At 44.7% G+C, this 22549-nt stretch overlaps 1 protein-coding gene and 1 long non-coding RNA gene across 4 annotated transcripts; both read right to left on the reverse strand.

Moving 5' to 3' along the window:
- Positions 1–235: 235 nt before the first annotated feature.
- LOC115195365 (U2 snRNP-associated SURP motif-containing protein) lies at positions 236–21031 on the reverse strand. Of its 3 annotated transcripts, XM_029755159.1 has the most exons (25): positions 20929–21031; positions 20050–20148; positions 19616–19727; positions 17644–17777; positions 17455–17525; positions 16897–16988; positions 15006–15041; positions 14825–14907; positions 14475–14640; positions 11704–11915; positions 11180–11223; positions 8626–8730; positions 8449–8515; positions 7790–7956; positions 6679–6841; positions 6236–6315; positions 5987–6074; positions 5676–5816; positions 5199–5445; positions 4992–5078; positions 4230–4432; positions 3799–3909; positions 1784–1920; positions 1127–1354; positions 236–909 (listed from the first exon to the last, which is right to left on the reverse strand). In XM_029755159.1, exons 1-25 carry the CDS (start codon positions 20971–20973, stop codon positions 771–773), a joined length of 3057 nt encoding a protein of 1018 aa, XP_029611019.1. In that variant the 5' UTR covers positions 20974–21031; the 3' UTR covers positions 236–770. The 3 variants fall into 3 exon arrangements, with proteins under 3 accessions (XP_029611019.1, XP_029611020.1, XP_029611021.1); XM_029755160.1 differs by lacking the exon at positions 15006–15041; XM_029755161.1 differs by lacking the exons at positions 11180–11223; positions 14475–14640; positions 14825–14907; ... (5 more) ...; positions 20050–20148; positions 20929–21031 and having other exon boundaries at positions 11704–11721.
- On the reverse strand, positions 8061–8407 carry LOC115195366 (uncharacterized). The gene is made up of 2 exons (XR_003878680.1): positions 8145–8407; positions 8061–8095 (listed from the first exon to the last, which is right to left on the reverse strand). It is a non-coding gene; the product is annotated as an uncharacterized LOC115195366 (long non-coding RNA).
- Positions 21032–22549: the final 1518 nt, after the last annotated feature.

Below are 22549 nucleotides of genomic sequence, written 5' to 3' on the forward strand. Positions count from 1 at the left end.
AACAGGTACATTAGGATTCCTGTCTGTCAGAAAAGACTGACTGATCTATTACCTGTTGAACTTCTAACAGTTCTATCTTCTAACTGACCTCAAATTCATTCTGGTGTTGTCTGTAGAGAAATACTGCATATTTGGTTTGTGTCAAAATAGAGGAAACGGACTGAACCAGCAGGGGGGGAGAAGACTTCTAGGACTTGTCTGAAACGATTTGCGTTCCAAAAAGTTAAAGGACAAATTTATTTTTTATTATGAATCCTTTTTATTAATTTGTGAAAAAAAGAAAAGGATATCATGGGGAAAAAAAGACTACATCATCACACTGGGGGTGTGGTCTACTACAAGGACTAGCCCTATTGGGCGGTGGAAGAGTGGGCAGGACACATATGCAGATCATAATTTCTTATTATTCGGGTTAGATCCATTCTGGCAAAATGTGTTTAGTCCCAACATGGCAACCCTGCTGGATCCATTTAGTCCCAACATGGCAACCCTGCTGGATGCATTGAGTCCCAACATGGCAACACGGCTAGATCCAGAGACACCTCACCTGGCAACCAGGCTGGATCCATCAAGACCCAACATGGCATACCCATTACTCCTTCCTCTTCATCATCCTCTTCTTCACAGGAACATTCAGGCAGGGAATGGAGCAGCCACTCCAGTTTATTATATTATTTATCCATCACTGGAGAGGGGGTGTGTATAGTGGAGGTTGGGGGGGGGGGGGGAGTGGAGGTTGTATAGAGGAGAGTGAACAGGGATATGATTTGTCAGTGTTTGCTCTTCTTTGATTTCTTGTGGGACCGATGCGGAGACCGTGATTTTGACCGTGACTTCTTAGCGGATTTCTTGGGTGTTCTGGAGCGTGATCTCCTGGAACGTTTGGGCGTGCGGGGTAAAGAGGGAGACCTGGGGAGAAAGCGCACACACAGGAGAGTTAAGGAGAACTGGAGACCCAAGCTGTAATGGCCTTTAAGGACGTTTCTGAAAGTTATCCCACCACAAAGATAGAAGGATCAGATATTTTATGGACAAACAGTTGTTCTTCCTCTCAAAAAGGTAAAAGGAAAAGTATAACAACATAGTTCTAGAAGAATGTTTTAAAGACATCTAAACGTTTCCTGACCTTTTGGACAACTTCTTGCTGCTGGTGACGCGAGGGGAGTCTTTGTGGGAGGAGCGGGATCGTGACGACACTACGTCCTTGGAGTAGGAGCGGTCCGAGCGTTCGGAACGTTCTGACCTCTCCGAGCGGGGAGACGGGGAGCGAGCCCGTCTGCTGCTGCTCCTCGGGGGGCTGCCGGGCGAGCCGCTGTGACGCCGTTTCTTAGCAAACACAGGAGACAGACCACGCCTGGCAGAGATGATGAAATTAGCAGAATAATTGTTTTTTTAGTCATACAACGAACGACTGGCTATCGGTTTTTAATTTGAATCCTAGTGAGATATGAATATCTCTCAAGGAAGGCCTGAACTGCCCCTCTTTTCAAGGGTGCATATGAATGGTATTTAACCCTAATAGGAAGTGCTTTCCTAGGATCTGATAGGAACCCATCACATAGTTCTATCACTAAGTTTTCTCTTGCTGTCCAACTATTATTTATGTCAATCTTCATTTTAGATTTGCATAGAAACGTTTTGTTTCATCTTTCTCACCTTGTATTATTTTATTTAAGGCATTTGTTGGAAGAAATGTGGTCTATAAATAAATCTTGATTGATTGATAGAGCCACTAATGTCATTAAGTCTAATGAATGCATCAGGAAAACTATGAGGGACTAACCTGTCTCTCCTGGTCGGAGTAGACTCCTCCTTCTCCTTCTTCGCTTCTTTTAAACGAGCTTCGCTTTTCTCCTTATCCTTTTTCTCCCTCTCTTTCTCCCTCTCTTTCTCTCGTTCCAGTTTCTCCTTTTCTTTTTCCTGAAAAAAAGGCGTTAAGTTATATTACTGAATGGAAAGCAACATTATCCATCATTTCCTTTATTCAGCTATGATTGGTTCTCCAGGGAGTCCTGGGCTGTTAAATACGTCAATATCTGAAGTATCCTCTTGGATATGTGCTTCAGATTTAAACTTCAGGTAATATTGAGGTAAATAGCAATGACCGTAATTCATGTAATAAAGGGTCCCATAACATTGGCAAACAATAGTTCAGCTCCTACAGTGCATTTGTGAAGTATTCAGATCCCTTCCCTTTTTCCAAATTTTGTTACGTTACAGTCTTATTCTAAAATGGATTAAATAAATAAAAAATCCTCAACAATCTACACACAATATCTCATAATGACAAAGTGCAAACAGGTTTTTAGAAATTTGTGCAAATAAAAAAAAGAAAAAACAGAAATACCTTATTTACATAAGTATTCAGACCCTTTGTATGGGACTAGAAATTGAGCTTAGGTGCATTCTGTTTCCATTGATCATCCTTGAGATGTTTCTACAACTTGATTGGAGACCACCTGTGGTAAATTCAATTGATTGGACATGATTTGGAAAGGCACACACCTGTCTATATAAGGTCCTATAGTTGACAGTGCATGTCAGAGCAAAAACCATCCATGAGGTTGAAGGAATTGTCCGTAGCGCTCCGAGACAGGATTGTGTCGAGGCACAGATCTGGGGAAGAGTACCAAAACATTTCTGCAGCATTGAAGGTCACCAAGAAAACAGGGCCTCCATCATTCTTAAATGGAAGAAGTTTGGAACCACCAAGACTCTTCCTAGTGCTGGCCGCCCAACCAAACTGAGCAATCGGGGGAGAAGGGCCTTTGTCAGGGAGGTCACCGAGAACCCGATGGTCACTCTGACAGAGCTCCAGAGTTCTTCTGTGGAGATGTGAGAACCTTCCAGAAGGACAACCATCTCTGCAGCACTTCACCAATCAGGCCTTTATGGTAGAGTGGCCAGACGGAAGCCACTCCTCAGTAAAAGGCACATGACAGCCCACTTGGAGTTTGCCAAAAGGCACCTTAAGACTCTCAGACCATGAGAAACAAGCTTTTCTGGTCTGATGAAACCAAGATTGATCTCTTGGCCTGAATGCCAAGCGTCACATCTGGAGGAAACCTGGCACCATCCCTACGATGAAGCATGGTGGTGGCAGCATTATGCTGTGGGGATGTTTTTCAGCGGCAGGGACTAGGAGGCTAGTCAGGATGGAGGGAAAGATGAGTGGACACAGAGATCCTTGATGAAAACCTGCTCCAGAGTGCTTAGGACCTCAGACTGGGGCAAAGGTTCACTTTCCAACAGGAAACGACTAAGCACACAGCCAAGACAACGCAGGAGTGGCTTCAGGACAAGTCTCTGAATGTCACCGAGTGGACCCAGCCAGAGCCAAGACTTGAACCCAATCGAACATCTCTGGAGAGACCTGGAAATAGCTGTGCAGCAACGCTCCCAATCCAACCTGACAGAGCTTGAGAGGATCTGCAGAGAAGAATGGGAGAAACTCCCCAAATACAGGTGTGCCAAGCTTGTAGCATCATACCCAAGAAGACTCGAGGCTGTAAACGCTGCCAAAGGTGCTTCAACAAAGTACTGAGTAAAGGGTCTGAATACTTATGTAATGTGGTTTTTTTATTTTTTATAAAATGTAGGAAAAAAAATACAAACCTGTTTTTGCTTAGTTGTTATGGGGTATTGTGTGAAGATTTATGAGGAAAAAGCCAATGTAATCAATTTTAGAATAAGGCTGTAACGTAACATAATGTGGAAAAAGTCAAGGGGTCTGAATACTTTCCAGAATGTACTGCATGTTCCTTCAGGAACCAAGACGATTTGGTTCATTAGTAATACCTTGTGTAACAGTTTGTCTCTGTAGTGTTCCACCTGTTCTTGGAGACTCTGGCCAGACTTCTTGGGCCTTTTCCCAGACTCCAGCTCGTCCTGGAACTTCATCACTTTGACCTGAAGAAAACATTATTTTAACATTTAGAAAAATACGACAGGGTCAACTTACATGGTGTAAGTCTTGGTATGCTTAACGTCTTGGTATCCTTATTATTATTATTTTACTATTAAATTAACAACTCCGAGCCTCATGTGAGTTGTCCTTGTTTGTCTGTTTATTTCCTGCTATCTGATAATAATAATATTATATGCCATTTAGCAGACAGTCAAGCGTCAATTTTATTTGTTTTTTTTATATATATGGGTGGTCCCAGGAATCGAACACACTATCCTAGTGCTCTAACAACTGAGCTCCAGTCAAATGCTGCAATGTTTACCTCTATCTCCCGTAGCTTGGTGCGTCTGTCCTCATTCATCTCAGAGTGCTTGGTCTTGGAGTCCAAGTCGTCTCTGATGGGGTTGGAGTAACTGGGAGGCTCCTCTGAACGAGAACTCTTGGTGTCCTCATCATCACTGTTGTCCTCGTCCTTCTTCTCCTCCTCTGGCTGCTCAAAGATCTCCCACTTTGAGGTGGTCACGGCTGAGGAGACAGATACACAATTAAGACAAAATCATAGCTTGATAGAAATTGCCACAAAAAACAGGTTCAGGATAATTTCAAGTGGAATCCTAGCTTGGTAGAAAGTAGCCTACTCAAGTGGAATCCTAGCTTGGTAGAAAGTAGCCTATTCAAGTGGAATCCTAGCTTGGTAGAAAGTAGCCTATTCAAGTGGAATCCTAGCTTGGTAGAAAGTAGCCTATTCAAGTGGAATCCTAGCTTGGTAGAAAGTAGCCTATTCAAGTGGAATCCTAGCTTGGTAGAAAGTAGCCTATTCAAGTGGAATCCTAGCTTGGTAGAAAGTAGCCTATTCAAGTGGAATCCTAGCTTGGTAGAAAGTAGCCTATTTAAGTGGAATCCTAGCTTGGTAGAAAGTAGCCTATTTAAGTGGAATCCTAGCTTGGTAGAAAGTAGCCTATTCAAGTGGAATCCTAGCTTGGTAGAAAGTAGCCTATTCAAGTGGAATCCTAGCTTGGTAGAAAGTAGCCTATTCAAGTGGAATCCTAGCTTGGTAGAAAGTAGCCTGTAGTCGTGGTCTCACCCTGTGCCTCCAGCTCAGACTCGTCCACTGCTTCCCATTTTGAAGGTGCTACTTTAAAGGATGCAGCTTTGGCCGCAGCACGATCCACTAAAAGACAAGGAGGAGGTTGATTAGAAAACTGTCCTGTTGACGTTCGTAAATATGAAGTATCCCTTTAATAATCAACGTGTCCGTATGTGGATGTGTAAAGGTCAAATGGTCACTCACAGGGCAGTCCGTCTATGTCCTCCTCCGGGGCTTTGATGGGCACTCCATCCAGATCATCCAGCCCCAGGGAAGCTCCGTCTAGAGGGGCGCCGGCCACCACGGCACCCCCGTCCAGTCCTATAGGAACCCCATCCACGTCCTCCAGTGGGGCCCCATCCATGTCCTCCCCAATGGGGGCCCCGTCGATGTCCTCCACTGGCTCAGGCTGGGCCAACAGACTAGGGGCTAGGTGTTCAAACGGTGGTTTCTGTAGTGAGGAGAAGTGGAGGGGTTTAGGAATACATTCAAAACAAAAAGAAGCTTCCAGAAGTTATTAGGGCTGGGTGGACGACATCACACATCATCAAATCGTAAGATTTCCAAAAGTCACACAATATTGTCAAACCATGACAACATTTTCAAATCGTAGCTAATAATAAGGTTAGCAAGCATTCATTAGCATAACCATGAGAAAGAGGACAAGAGGGGCTAGCTGACCTCTACTGTGATGGGAGTGGAAGCAGCCTCTTCAGCTGACAGGTTGACTAGACCCAGGAAGACGTTCTGTAGCTTGATGAGGAAGGGATCTGGGTACACGGCCCAGTCCTCCCACGCACGGAAACATGACATCACTCGTTGCTGTTGGCCAAGAGAAAATACTACTTTAGAAAGTTGAAACGGTAAAACCCTGTCCAGAAGCAAACCCTAGCCCCTAAAACCCAGGTCCTACAGCCTAGCCTAGGCCCTGTGTAGTTCTGAAAGATAGGTGAGGATTAAACTGATTGGAAAATGTATACAATTGAATATACCTTGAAGTTCTCTGATTGAAGGTGACCCTGTATGGTCTTGTATGTTGTATTGAGGTCTGAGAAGACCTGGCAGAGCTTGGCCTCAAAGCTGTGTGAGGGACAAGTTCAACATATTAACTTGTGTAGGAAAACATCTTCAATGCCAATATATACACTGCAAAGTTATACAAACCAAAAGCAAGCAAGGTCCTTGACACCCACAGTCACAACCAAACATCACAACCAATGAACCCAAACTCTTCGACGTACTATTTTCTGTAGTAGGACGCGTTGGCTACTTTAGCAGATGAGTTGTACAGCACATCAGACACAAGATATAACCGCGCAATCTGAAAAATAAGGAAGGAATTATTTTAAAAAACATTCAGACAAACTGGCCAGTCCTCCCTGATAGAATGGAATAACTACGATAAAAAGTATTCGTTTTACACAAGCCACTCAAAGCTCTTTCAAAAAAACAAACACCACAAGGCAAAAATGAAGAAAAACAAAACAACAAACATGGGTGAACGCAAAACAAAGTTGTGCCTACGACTCGATAAAGTATCTTTATTTACCCATTTACATGGAAATTCATTTTGTTGAGGTAAGCATACAAAACAATAGTATATACATGCAATAGAAAAAGGAAGACAGATGCCTATCTAACATAATATGTCACCTAACAGACACTTGGTTTTCATCCTGTTTACCTTCTTGGGAAGTGGTGTCTTGAGGATGGAGAGAGACTCTGTGACACACTCTACGATCTCCTCTGCAGCCTCGGCATGACTCAGACAGAACAACATGGCCTCTGCTATGTCACCCTTCCTAGGAGTCAGACCTCTCAACAGCTCTTCTAGCTGATCACGCTCTCTGGAGGGGGGGAGCGAGAAAGAGATAAGTAATTTAACATCATTTTTTATGTTTAAAGTTAGTAGCCTTGTCTGACCCCGAATGGCACATAGAGGAGTCTATCTCCTGTTTCTGTAGCGTGAGGCAGCGTGATGTACCAGTACACCCCCTGGACAGGACACTAGTCTATCTCCTGTTTCTGCAGCGTGAGGCAGCTTGATGTACCAGTACATCCCCAAGACAGGACACTAGTCTATCTCCTGTTTCTGCAGTGTGAGGCAGTGTGATGTACCAGTACATCCCCTGGACAGGACACTAGTCTATCTCCTGTTTGTGTAGTGTGAGGCAGGTTGATGTACCAGTACACCCCCTGGACAGGACACTAGTCTATCTCCTGTTTGTGTAGTGTGAGGCAGCTTGATATACCAGTACACCCCCTGGACAGGACACTAGTCTATCTCCTGTTTCTGCAGTGTGAGGCTGCTTGATGTACCAGTACACCCCCTGGACAGGACAGTAGTCTATCTCAGTGTCTTTAGTGTTAAGGTGAGAGTAACTTCGTCCACATGTTATTGTGCACAGCACATATAAGCCTGGTACATCAAGAAATTCAAAGTTGGCCTTAGTGACCATAGAACTCTATGAGACTGACCTACTGAGTAAAAGCATTTGTCATAATTCAATTTTTGCGAATCACATGACTGCAAGGCGTGGCTCTACGCTTGTGGTGTGCTTGCCTAAAGGGAAGGGGGAAGGTGTTGTGGGAGATGATTGGTTGGTAGAATAAGCTGATTAAACCAATGCCTATGTGCCGGGAGTTTCTCCAGGTCTTTCTGTGTTGGCTAACGAAGGCCAAGGTTGACTCGTTGCTTCAGCAGATTCTTGTGAAGTGTCTGGGAAGGAGATTAGGGCGACAGTAAACATGAGAGAATACCAATATGTTCATGACATTACAAACACGGAACATACACGTCTTTTAAGCATCCTTTCTTCCCAGGCTCCTCCTCTTCGTCCTCTGGCTCCTCCCCCTCTTCAAAGTTGCCGTGTAAGTAGGGGTTAAGGGGAGGAGGGCGCCACAACGAGCCGTTCTTGAACATGCGGAATTCGTCCGTCCGCCATTTTGTTGGCGCTTCTCCCTGTGGGGGGTTAGGACATCATTCACATTAGATTAGACAACGAGGACATTGTTCAGGGTATCAAACAGTAGCAAGTTGAACAATGCCTCTTCTTCCTCCTTTTCAATGTGACAATATTAAGAGAACAGACATGTTTGACCTATAATGCTTTCCACCGAACCAGTTATGAGAGGACAGACATGTTTGACCTAACCAATCATGAGAGGACAGACATGTTTGACCTAACCAATCATAAGACAACAGACATGTTTGACCTAACCAGTCATGAGAGAACAGACATGTTTGACCTAACCAATCATGAGAACAGACATGTTTGACCTAACCAATCATGAGAGAACAGACATGTTTGACCTAACCAGTCATAAGAAGACAGACATGTTTGACCTAACCAATCATAAGACAGACAGACATCAGAGGTGCTAAAGAAGAAGGTAAAAAGGGGAGGATGTGATGCAGGAGAAGGTGCAACATGATTGGCTGGTCCATACTGACCTGTAGTATGGAGTAGAGTTTCCAGCGGTAGTAGACATGTGCTGGGCTCTGGTTCTCAAACAGAAACCTGGCCAACAGATGCAACACAATGACTAACACTCAACTTATTGATTAACAAAATACACTATGGTACATGACATAACCAAAACGGCAATCATAGGAGACACACAAACATACCGGTACATGGGATTGCTAAGCTCTCGATTCATGATCATGGCTTCGAACATGGGGCCCTCACGCACCACAAACTCGATCATTCGGTGGATGAGAGAGAGCAAATTCCTAGAAGAAAAACACAGTTAAAACAAACGGATTCAGAGCAGTCGACCCTTCTTCTCCTGAGGCCCAGCCTGTCTGTCTGCTAGTGAGACCTAGAACAGCCTCTGGGCTACACACTATCACAACACATCCAGATGTACTAGATCAGGGTTTCCCAAACTCGGTCCTGGAGACCCCAAGGGGGTTTTGGTTTTTGCTCCAGCTGATTCTAATAATTAAAGCTTGAGTTCATTACTTGAATCAGCTGTGTAGTGCTAGGACAAAAACCAAAACGTGCAAACCTTGGGGGTCGGCAGGACTGAGTTTGGGAAACGCTGTACTAGACAATTAAACTTGAACTATTTCTTACATTGTATTGTTTGACTACATTAACTAATATAATGTGTAAGAATGATGGAAGAAACATCTTCCTAAATGTTTGACCTTAGCATTTCTGATATTATAAAAATACCATAAAATCAATTTTAAGGGTCTAAAACAAACACTAGTTTACTAGTTATATAAGCATGCATGGGTCTTTATGAATCAAGATAACAGGCAATGCTAACTACCATCTCCCCACAGTAAAGACTAGAAGGAAGGGAGGACAGTGAAGATGGATAATAATACAAGTGTGATAGAGAGGTTTGAGTGACTCTTTATTGAGTGACGTATCAGCCAATACAGTGCCTGTCAAATCCACCCTGAACTCCTAACTGACTGGCTGGCTGGCTGACTGGAAGAACCAAAGCAGTACAGGATTGTTGGCCTAAATAGGCTACGTAACAAAAAGACCCTCTATTGGTCATATGAATCACTAGTTAATGATGTATGAATAAATACCAAGGTGTAAATGGGTGAGAATTAGGCCTCAGAGTGATCTAATATTGCTGCATGTTGGACAAATTAGTGGCCAACAAAAAACAACACAGGATGTCTTTCATTTATTTGTAGACAACACAAATCACATTGACGAGATAGTATTGGAGCTGATCCTACCAATGCATGGTGGGTAAAATTCTGTATACTTTCCCAATCCATCCCATGATGCTTTCAGGTCCCTCGCTGCCGCAGACAGTTCAACTTGTTCTGCTCACCAAGGCCAATGTCAAAGGTCACTGAGACTAATGGGAGGTTTGGATTGGATGTCTGAGCTGGGGTCAGGTGTTGCTGAGCCCGTGATTGGATGACAGAGGCCAAGGGGGCGTGTCGGTGGGAGTGAGCAATAGTCAGAGGGCAGGACCGGTCACTCTAAAGAACACAACTACCAGAATGGTATGGTATGTACGTCATGTGAGAGTGTAATATGTAGCTAGCGTCATAACACGGATATTATTAGCCTATGCATGCGAGTGGTGATATGGTGTAGTGAAAATGCTTTTGATGTCCTCTATACCATCAAACAAGTAATGGCATGGTGGTTCACGGACTGTATTGACGTTTGCAGGGAGAGTTGGATAAATGTGTTAAGAGAAGAGCATATGGACACTGTGGTGGCAGGAAGCCAATGGTGTGCTGTAGGAATGAGCATCTTGCAGTCTGCTAGCATTAAACCTGATGGGACTATCAGGCTACGTCTGCTAGCATTAAACCTGATGGGACTATCAGGCTACGTCTGCTAGCATTAAACCTGATGGGACTATCAGGCTACGTCTGCTAGCATTAAACCTGATGGGACGATCAGGCTACGTCTGCTAGCATTAAACCTGATGGGACTATCAGGCTACGTCTGCTAGCATTAAACCTGATGGGACTATCAGGCTACGTCTGCTAGCATTAAACCTGATGGGACTATCAGGCTACGTCTGCTAGCATTAAACCTGATGGGACTATCAGGCTACGTCTGCTAGCATTAAACCTGATGGGACTATCAGGCTACGTCTGCTAGCATTAAACCTGATGGGACTATCAGGCTACGTCTGCTAGCATTAAACCTGATGGGACTATCAGGCTACGTCTGCTAGCATTAAACCTGATGGGACTATCAGGCTACGTCTGCTAGCATTAAACCTGATGGGACTATCAGGCTACGTCTGCTAGCATTAAACCTGATGGGACTATCAGGCTACGTCTGCTAGCATTAAACCTGATGGGACTATCAGACTACGTCTGCTAGCATTAAACCTGATGGGACTATCAGACTACGTCTGCTAGCATTAAACCTGATGGGACTATCAGACTACGTCTGCTAGCATTAAACCTGATGGGACTATCAGACTACGTCTGCTAGCATTAAACCTGATGGGACTATCAGACTACGTCTGCTAGCATTAAACCTGATGGGATTATAAGGCTACGTCTGCTAGCATTAAACCTGATGGGGTCATAAGCCTACTTGTGCTTGCCTCAACCATTGCTCACCCATACTGAACGACCCCCGTAGCATGCAGAGATCAAACTTTAAAATGTGGGTTTATTCATTATGGGTTGTTTTTATACGTTTTACACCAATTTAAAAAATAAAAACATGTACCTTTCTGTTGGGATAACCACTTTGACTATGGCTTGGGACAGAGTCTGTATATGAAGTCACATCAGATAATAAACATAGAATATGTGAGTATTATTAAAAGGCAACAGGTGAAAAATATAAATATAAAATGCATTATAAACTGCATCATATGAAAAACAACTTTCCTTTACTGCTGTCAATTTTACTAAAGGTCAAATGTATACAGTTCTTAAATTCCCACACAACTTACCACAGCTTTTTTATTTAGACTAAACACACACACACACCTCTCTACACAGCCATTGTTCCTGTACTGTCATCTTAAATGACTTTCCTTCTAGCCCAGCTAGGAAAACAGAAATTCAAAATCTCACCTCAATAAAAGTAGAAATCTTTAAATGGAACAAACCTATAACTAGTAGACGATATGCCCCAAAACATCACTGGCTGCCCAATGGTCTAAGTAGGCCTATGTCTACCAAAATAGTTCAAAACCACTGGTACAACAGGCCTAATACAGCAACATCCCAGACATGGTGAATTACCTTGTCGAATTCCTCCTTGTTCTTGGGCGGAGGGAGCAAGGCGGCGTTGGGGTTCTTCAGCCTCTCGCGGGTCTGTGCGTTGAAGGGCAGGCCGGAGGGGGGCGGAGGGAGGGTGTTCTCCACCATGGACGGGGGGATGTAGATTGGGTGAGGTGGGATGGGTACACCTTTACCCCAGCCCAGCTTCATCTCAAAGTTCATCATCATCTTCCCTGGAAGCAGCGGAAAATATTCTCTTAAAAGTAATAACACTAGTAGCCTATTTACCTTCCATCACATCTGATCTTACGAGCAATTCTACTGAATCAGCTGCTGTTTCCAATATGCTAGGAATGCCAATGTGTCATGGCCATTGGCATTAAGTAGCCTTATAGTCCCATCACGTTTAATGCAAGGAACCACTTCACAAAATAACCCTTATTATCCCTGGTATTGACAATAGAAGGCTGCAGATCCCATGCATCATATGTCCTACCGTTCTGGCCTTGAGCAAGGCACTTAACCCCCCCCCCCCAAAGTAAAACACTGCACTGATGAGCACTGATACATCTGATCCATCAAACCTATATCTGGAGAGCTACTGGGTGTGCAGGCTTTTGATCCAACCCTGCTCAAACACAGAGTCAGCTTATCAAGGTCCTGTTGAGCAGCTGATTAATATAATTTTTTTTTTTTACAATGTGGTGTGTTTGAGCAGGGCTGGAGTAAAACCCTGCACGCCCAGTAGCTCTCCTGGACTCTTCAGGAGGAGGGTTGGTCACCCTGCAACATTGCAATTACCACCAAATACATTGTCTTTATAAAAATCATTCTCTCATTCAATGAAGCAGGCTAAGGTGGGTGAAGTGTTTAACGAAGACGTTTATCTATTTGTAAGGTTCAAATATTCAGTGTTCAGGGGAGATCATGACAGCATAAGAGTTCATTGTCAATCAGGCTATTCTAAAGAATGTATTTTTTTTTTTTTTTTTTTTTTACTTTGTCAGAATTATATGGCCAATATTGAATAGAGGAGAATCCAAGCCAATTATGATCGCTTGAGAGAAGGTTCTACATACCGGAGTATGAAGCATTGGTTTCATCAACTGCATGTTGGCCATCTGTTATTTTAGGACATTAATGCATGCTAATAGCTAAATAGTTAACTAGCCAGATAGACAATTCTAAATATAGTGTGTAGTTTGGTCTGTTGTGTATCATCATTTTAAAGAAAAATATGATCTGCTGTGCAATGCCTCTCTCTATTCTAGCTACGGGCCCAAACGCAGGTCATGCACACACCATGACTTTTCAAGGATTTTTCATTGCTGACCAAAAACCTGCTATGACTGGGCAAATATTATCAACAAATGCGCTTTGATCTCAAAAACGCAACTTGCGACTGCATGATTGAAAAGACAGCTTGTGCCTGTCAATGCAGGCCTACAATCGTTCTACTGTGATGCACTCCGCAGCGATTGGGAGGACAGTGAGCAAAACGTTGCATCAGGAGGACACTTTGATCCAATTATGATCGGAGTAGCCTAATTATTTGATATTGTGATTTTTGCATGATTTTTATTACTTGTCCAACCGGACAAATTTAAATCTATAATCTGCTTGTCCAACAAATGTTTTTACTTGCCCCCGGGCAAGCGTTAATGTTGAGCCCTGACAATGTTTTTCATCCATTATCAGCTCTCATATCATAACCATTAACACAATCGGTTCTCATATCACAACACGATCAGTTCTCATATCACAACATGATCAGTTCTCATATCACAACATGATCAGTTCTCATATCACAACATGATCAGTTCTCATATCATAACACGATCAGTTCTCATATCATAACCATTAACACGATCAGTTCTCATATCATAACCATTAACACGATCAGTTCTCATATCATAACATGATCAGTTCTCATATCATAACATGATCAGTTCTCATATCATAACATGATCAGTTCTCATATCATAACATGATCAGTTCTCATATCATAACATGATCAGTTCTCATATCATAACCATTAAACTCTACCTGTTTTAAAGTCACCATTGGCCTCATGGTGAAATCCCTGAGCCGTTTCCTTCCTCTCCGGCAACTGAGTTAGGAAGGACACCTGTTTTTTGGGGTGTATTGATACACCATCCAAACCCTAATTAATAACTTCACCATGCTCAAAGGGATATTCAGTGTCATATATAATTTTTACATGTCTACCAATCAGTGCCCTTCTTTACAAGGCATTGGAAAACGTCTCTAGTCTTTGTGGTTGAAGCGTGATTGAAATTCATTACTCGATTGAAGGACCTTACAGACAATTGTATGTTTGGGGTACAGAGATGGGGTAGTCAATGCAACTTAATATGTGATTTGTAAAGTGTATTTTTACTCTCGAACGTATTTAGGTTTGCCTTAACAAAGGGATTGAATACTTATTGACTCAAAATATTTCATCTATTCATTTTTAAATAACTTGTATAAAAACATAATGCCACATTGACATTATGGGGTATTGTGTGTAGGCCAGTGTAGTGACACAAAACCTTAATTTAGACCCTTTTATATTCAGACTGTAAAACAACAAAATATGGAAAAAGTCAAGGGGTGTGAATACTTTCTAAAGGCAGTACATGTGATACCTGCTGGTGTACTCTACAACTCCCATGTCCCACAGTGCAAAAGGAAAGCCCAGGAAGCAGAACCGTTATATGATCTAATGTTAGTGAAGTTGCATTGTGATGGGTGGGTCAGTGGTGCGATGATAACTAAAGCTTTAATACCGTTGAGGTTCTTCAGAGCTCTCTCCGCATCCCTCCGGTTCATGAAGGCCACAAAGCCACAGTTCCTCTCCCTGGCCCTCTCCTCGTCCGTCCGCGGCCACATGATCTTCACGCTGGCCAGAGGGCCGTAACGCCCAAACTCCTGACACAGCATCTCCTCGTTCATCTACACAGCAACCAGAAGAACAGCGAGAGGGAGGGACTTTTTGTTATTGGTGTCATTTTACATGGAATATCCTCAGTAATACAATGTATGAGTAGCATTTCAGTTACTAATATAAGCAATTAGGAATATAATACATTCATACAACATAATCATAACCAATTTCTAGACCACAAAAAAGGTTTACCTGTGGGTTGATGTTCCCGAGATATAAGTTAGTCGTAGAGGGGTCTCCGACGTCATGGGAACCAGGTGCAGAGTCATCCAGAACTGCAGAGAGAGCAGAGCAGAGAAGTCTTTCTATAATATATAAACTTAGTGAGACGTAGATATTAAAAGCAAGCCACTGTATTAAGTTATCAAATTACCACTGGACGGACGGTTTCTTCTTGAAGAACCATCCACTAAAAAAAGCAGAAAAGCAGGATAAATGTTGTTTCCCAGCGAAGTGGAAATGGGATGGGTGGAGGACGGAGGCAGTCGGCACGAGGGGGGGCGGAGGCGGTCGGCACGAGGGGGGGGGGGCGGAGGCGGTCGGCACGAGGGGGGGGGGGGGGGGCGGAGGCGGTCGGCAAGGGAGGGGGGCGGAGGCGGTCGGCACGAGGGGGGGCGGAGGCGGTCGGCACGGGGGGGGGCGGAGGCGGTCGGCACGAGGGGGGGCGGAGGCGGTCGGCACGAGGGGGGGCGGAGGCGGTCGGCACGAGGGGGGGGGGGGCGGAGGCGGTCGGCACGAGGGGGGGGGGGCGGAGGCGGTCGGCACGAGGGGGGGGGGCGGAGGCGGTCGGCACGAGGGGGGGGCGGGAGGCGGTCGGCACGAGGGGGGGGGCGGAGGCGGTCGGCACGAGGGGGGGGGGGCGGAGGCGGTCGGCACGAGGGGGGGGCGGAGGCAGTCGGCACGAGGGGGGGGCGGAGGCAGTCGGCACGAGGGGGGGGGCGGAGGCAGTCGGCACGAGGGGGGGGCGGAGGCAGTCGGCACGAGGGGGGGGCGGAGGCAGTCGGCACGAGGGGGGGGGCGGAGGCAGTCGGCACGAGGGGGGGGGGCGGAGGCAGTCGGCACGAGGGGGGGGCGGAGGCAGTCGGCACGAGGGGGGGGCGGAGGCAGTCGGCACGAGGGGGGGGCGGAGGCAGTCGGCGCGAGGGGGGGGGCGGAGGAAGTCGGCACGAGGGGGGGGGCGGAGGCAGTCGGCACGAGGGGGGGGCGGAGGCAGTCGGCACGAGGGGGGGGGCGGAGGAAGTCGGCACGAGGGGGGGGCGGAGGAAGTCGGCACGAGGGGGGGGGCGGAGGAAGTCGGCACGAGGGGGGGGCGGAGGCAGTCGGCACGAGGGGGGGGCGGAGGCAGTCGGCACGAGGGGGGGGGCGGAGGCAGTCGGCACGAGGGGGGGCGGAGGCAGTCGGTACGAGGGGGGGCGATAGTCGGAACGAGGGGGGGGTTCGGAGGCAGTCGGCGCGAGGGGGGTTCGGAGGCAGTCGGCACGGGGGGGCAATCGGTACGTGGGGAGGGTTGGTGAATGTTGGAGGAAGTCAGAATAAAGGGGGGGCAGTCAGCATGAGGAGGAGGGGGACAGTCAGTATGAGGAGGGAGAGGGTGGGTGAAGGTTCGAGGCAGTCAGTATGGGGGGTTAGAGGCAGTCAGTATTGAGGAGGGGGGGTCAGTCAGTATGAGGAGGGGGGGGGACAGTCAGTATGAGGAGGGGGGGGACAGTCAGTATGAGGAGGGGGGGGACAGTCAGTATGAGGAGGGGGGGGACAGTCAGTATGAGGAGGGGGGGACAGTCAGTATGAGGAGGGAGAGGGTGGGTGAATTTTCGAGGCAGTCAGTATGGGGGGGTTAGAGGCAGTCAGTAGGAGGGGGGGTCAGTCAGTATTGAGGAGGGGGGGGGGGTCAGTCAGTATTGAGGAGGGGGGGGTCAGTCAGTATGAGGGGGGGGCAGTCAGTATGAGGTGGGAGAGGGTGGGGTAAGGTTGGCGGTATGGGGTCAGCGTGGGGGGGGTTCGAGACAGTCAGCGTGGGGGGGGGGGGGGGGGGGGGGGTTCTAGGCAGTTAGCCAAAGGGTCTTAGAGGCGGGGGGCCAGTCAGCCAAAGGGTCTGAGAGGCGGGGGCCAGTCAGCCAAAGGGTCTTTATGTATTTTAGATAGTCTAGCGGTTTCCTAGCCTGAAATCTTAACTGATATGCTCTGTTTGACCATTGAAACAGAGCAAATGAGTTTGGACTCCAGCCTAACCTTACCCTGTCAGTAGTTACAAAGCAGACACTTACTTGAGGAGCGTTTTCCCTCCATCCCAGAGAGAGGTTCGAATCGACTGACTCTGCCTTTTATCTTGTGTCTTTCATCCCTCTCTTCCTGTATTCTGGGAGATCCAGACAGAGAATATGATGTTATGCAATAAACAAGTACATTGTGACGACCCTCCCAGTCTGTCTGCCGAATTCTTTCTCTTTGCTCTTGTTTTCCTTAATAGGATGTCGGTGGGCGGAGCCGGGAGTGTCGTCAGGGACATGGGACACACCTGGGCTCGGGTGTGTCCCAGGATAAATAAACCTCTTCCCCATTCATTGAGGACTCTCTCCATGCACACACACTGATAGATTTTGGTTGTGGCTCTTTTGTTTGTTTGCGTTGGCACCTTTCAACACTCCTCATTATCACACTTACACTACTGATTACTGACACCATTGTTAATTGTATTTAGTTGACTTTAAGGAATAACAAAATATTATTATTAACTATCTCCACGTTGTCTCCCTTTTCGTTACGAACTTCGAGCCGGTTCGTGACAACGTGGAACAAAAGATGAGGGATGTGAAATTGCTTACTGTTTCAGTTCTTCCTTAAAGAGCTCTAAGTTGCTTTTCTTCTTTCCCTTTTCAGTTGTTTTCTTCAGTGTCTGAAAAATAAGTAGAGAAAGTTTTTTTTCTTCGTTTTTTTGAAGAAGCCAGTAAAAGGACTACCTACTTGGTTAGTCTAACAACAGTCAAATAAATGATTGTTGCAATGATACATACATGTTTTTTATCTAATGTTAAAAACTGTGGAGGGGTTTCCAAAGGCAGGAAGCTGCTTTTCGGTGGTGCTGCTGTTTCGAAGCGAGACTTGGGTTTATACAGCTTGCCCTTCTTGTCATCGGAAGCAGCCTCCTCTGTAGGAAAAAGCATACAGTATGTCAACACGAGATAGTCTAGTTTTTTACTAGAATGTACAATACAATAGTTCACAACTGTATTTATCCAATACACAGAGACAATGGAAAATGGTCATTTGACTCCCCAACATACAGTTGAAGTTGGAAGTTTACATACACTTTGGTTGGAGTCATTAAAACACGTTTGTCAACCACTCCACAAATTTCTTGTTAACAAACTATAGTTTTGACAAGTTGGTTAGGACAACTTTGCATGACACAAGTCATTTATCCAACAATTGTTTACAGACAGATTATTTCACTTATAATTCACTATATCACAATTCCAATGGATCAGAAGTTTACATACATTAGGTTGACTGTGCCTTTAAACAGCTTAGAAAATTCCAGAAAATGGATGTCATGGCTTTAGAAGCTTCTGATAGGCTAATTGACATCATTTGAGTCAATTGGAGGTGTACCTGGGGATGTATTTCAAGGCCTACCTTCAAACTCAGTGCCTCTTTGCTTGACATCATGGGAAAATAAAAATAAATCAGCCAAGACCTCAGAAAAAAATTGTAGTCCTCCACAAGTCTGGTTCATCCTTGGGAGCAATTACCAAACGCATTAAGGTACCACATTCATCTGTACAAACAATAGTACGCAAGTGTAAACACCATGGGACCACGCAGCTGTCATACCGCTCAGGAAGGAGACGCGTTCTGTCTCCTAGAGATGAACGTACTTTGTCGCGAAAAGTGCAAATCAATCCCTGAACAGCAAAGGACCTTGTGAAGATGCTGGAGGAAACAGGTACAAAGGTATCTATATCCACAGTAAAACAAGTCCTATATCAACATAACCTGAAAGGCCGCTCAGCAAGGAAGAAGCCACTGCTCCAAAACCGCCATAAAAAAGCCAGACTACAGTTTGCAACTGCACATGGGGACAAAGATCGTACTTTTTTGGAGAAATGTCCTCTGGTCTGATGAAACAAAAATGGAACTGTTTGGCCATAATGGCCATCGTTATGTTTGGAGGAAAAAGGGGGAGGCTTGCAAGCTGAAGAACACCATCCCAACCGTGAAGCACGGGGGTGGCAGCATCATGTTGTGGGGGTGCTTTGCTGCAGGAGGGACTGGTGCACTTCACAAATTAAATGGCATCATGAGGAAGGAAAATGATGTGGATATATTGAAGCAACATCTCAAGACATCAGTCAGGAAGTTAAAGCTTGGTCGCAAATGGGTCTTCCAAATGGACAATGACCCCAAGCATACTTCCAAAGTTGTGGCAAAATGGCTTAAGGACAACAAAGTCAAGGTATTGGAGTGGCCATCACAAAGCCCTGACCTCAATCCCATAGAACATTTGTGGGCAGAACTGAAAAAGTGTGTGCGAGCAAGGAGGTCTACAAACCTGACTCAGTTACACCAGCTCTGTCATGAGGAATGGGCCAAAATTCACCCAACTTATTGTGGGAAGCTTGTGGAAGGCTACCCATAACATTTGACCCAAGTTAAACAATTTAAAGGCAATGCCACCAAATACTAATTGAGTGTATGTAAACTTCTGACCCTCTGGGAATGTGATGAAAGAAATAAAAGCTGAAATAAATCATTCTCTCTACTATTATTCTGACATTTCACATTCTTAAAATGAAGTGGTGATCCTAACTGACCTAAGACAGGGAATTGTTACTAGGATTAAATGTCAGGAATTGTGAAAAACTGAGTTTAAATGTATTTGGCTAAGGTGTATGTAAACTTCCGACTTCAACTGTATCTACACATTTAACATTTAGCTAAAAATATCCCTGATAGTTTTGTGCGGTTTGAGTTGGTTCTTCTTACCTTTAGTTGCATTAGCAATGCCCCCCCGGACAAAGGCCTTGACCTTGCCCTCTCCTCCCTCGAACGCAGCCAGGAACTCTTCATAGATCTCTGCAGCTGCCCGCTCATCCTCCTGCCAAGGACCAGACCATCAACATCTCTCACAGGCCATCTCACAATACCAGAGCACTTGTCCAATAATAAATACTTATTTTACTTTCTGTTGCAAAAACGTTCGCTAAAGTTTGCTCTAATGAACCTGACACTGATTCAACAATCCAATTTAAACACAAACAGCTAATGCTACATGAATCAATCCACTTTGGAATGTTCAAGTTTATAGAAAATGCAAGGTGCATTAGGATGTTGCCCAAAACAAACACGTCAGATTTCAATTTGATCCCTTGTGTGGGCCACAACTTGTAACATGAAATACATTTAACACTTATATTTACCTTCTTTTTGATTTCCTCTTGTTCCTTCTTGCTTAGGGTCCTCTTGGGCACGACCGTTTTGCCAATGCTGAAGGACTTCAACTTGCTCTCTAGTAGCGCCTACAAATGTATAAGACAACTTCGATAGCTAAAGAGTTGAATACACTCACATGTCTCATTACAATAACAGTTAAGATAACTCATTGGTGCATTTTCCTTGAGGTTACATGATATTCTTCCATGCATTAGTTAGCACGCTGACCTGACAGACAAAGTTGTGAGACAGCCGGCTTACAGTATGCTAACTGGTGAAATGACAGGTTGTTGCTAGCTAGCTGCTACCTAGCTAACAGCCAACTGGCTATTTATAAATACTGTGATGTGTTGTTGAATTGGAATTATCGAAATGTTGAGAGTTTGTCAGTAGCTTAGCTAACTAAGGTAGTTATCACAGCCTGTCAGGAGGCCTACGGCGGGTCCGATGGTTTTTGTCCACCAGCTACAGTTTCCCAACGGCAAAGGACTAGTGGAGGCTATTGTTAGCTAGCCAGTATTTATTTATTCACCACGCTGGTGCAACAACCAAAAACAGGCACCAACTCACAGCACCTAGCTAAATGGAGCCAAATGCTACAATAGTAATCAGCTAACTAGGTAAACACATGGCGAAATCAGTCCAATGTTTGAAAACAGGAAAAATACCGGTGTATCAGGCCCTTACAGTAGCTAGCTAGCTAGCGTTAATTAGCTAAGTGGTCTTTCCGTAAACAAACGTTCCTTATAATTAGGAACACGTATGGCAACAGCTGCACAACGTTTATAACCACACAAACTACAATAAACAGTTCGTATAGAGTTTAATTGCCAATGCATCAAGTAAATGTCGATTAATAAATTCACCTTTGCGCTAGATTTCTGCGAACCACCTGGCGTTCGGTCCGCCATCTTGGTTGTGCTGCCTCTAATCAATTACCGATTTTGGGATACGCTTTTTTTACCTAGTCCAAAATAGTCGAATAAAGAAATATCGATGGCTGTTTGCATAGCTTAGTAGTGGTTTGAATGGCCTACTGCCTACCTAAATGGTGGCCTTGCTATAATACGCTTGTGGATTAAAAATAACTAGAACTATTAATTAATCAGCCAACTGTAAATCACAGTCGTGATTTCATTTGTGTGGGGTTGATGCCTACTCCATATTTAAATTCAATGGTGTAAAGTACTTAAGTATATTTTAGCAATTACAATTACTTTTGATACTTAAGCATAATTAAAACCCAATACTTTTAGACTTTTACTCAAGTAGTATTTTACTGGGTGACTTTCACTTTTACTTGAGTCATCTTAGAGTATCTTTACTTTTACTCAAGTATGACAATTGGGTATTTTATTCACCACTGTTTAAATTGCATTACCCAACTTGTTCTATTGATGACCTGTTGACACATGGTTTTTCAAGCCAATATCACACATTCAGACAACCTGAAAACATGTATTTGAGAAGCGATGCTTAATTTGTTCCACCAGATGGAGGCATTTATAGCAATCCCCTCTGTGTGTGTGTGTGTGTGTGTGTGTGTGTGTGTGTGTGTGTGTGTGTGTGTGTGTGTGTGTGTGTGTGTGTGTGTGTGTGTGTGTGTGTGTGTGTGTGTGGGTGGGTGTGTGTGTGTGTGGGGGGGGGGGGGTACGTAAAATTTGACCAACTTTTTTCTTGGGGTTTAGTGTTAATCCCCCCATTTCTATGGGGGTTTGGTGCTGTGAGAATTAGAGTTAGAATTAGAATTACATTAAAGATTAGGGTTAGGAACTAGGATTAGTTTTAGGGTTAGGAGCTAGGGTTAGTTTTAGGGTTAGGAGCTAGGGTTAGTTTTAGGGTTAGGAGCTAGGGTTAGTTTTAGGGTTAGGAGCTAGGGTTAGTTTTATGGTTAGGAGCTAGGATTAGTTTTAGGGTTAGGAGCTAGGGTTAGGAGCTAGGGTTAGTTTTAGGGTTAGGAGCTAGGATTAGTTTTAGGGTTAGGAGCTAGGGTTAGTTTTATGGTTAGGAACTAGGTTTAGTTTTAGGGTTAGGAGCTAGGGTTAGTTTTAGGGTTAGGAGCTAGGGTTAGTTTTAGGGTTAGGAACTAGGGTTAGTTTTAGGGTTAGGAACTAGGGTTAGTTTTAGGGTTAGGGGCTAGGGTTAGTTTTATGGTTAGGAACTAGGTTTAGTTTTATGGTTAGGAGCTAGGGTTATTTTAGGGTTAGGAACTAGGGTTAGTTTTAGGGTTAGGAACTAGGGTTAGTTTTAGGGTTAGGAACTAGGGTTAGTTTTAGGGTTAGGGGCTAGGGTTAGTTTTATGGTTAGGAACTAGGTTTAGTTTTATGGTTAGGAGCTAGGGTTATTTTAGGGTTAGGAACTAGGGTTAGTTTTAGGGTTAGGAGCTAGGGTTAGTTTTATGGTTAGGAACTAGGTTTAGTTTTAGGGTTAGGAACTAGGGTTAGTTTTAGGGTTAGGAGCTAGGGTTAGTTTTATTGTTAGGAACTA

Source organism: Salmo trutta, chromosome 6, assembly GCF_901001165.1.
Source record: "Salmo trutta chromosome 6, fSalTru1.1, whole genome shotgun sequence".
Classification (NCBI taxonomy): Eukaryota; Metazoa; Chordata; class Actinopteri; order Salmoniformes; family Salmonidae; genus Salmo; species Salmo trutta.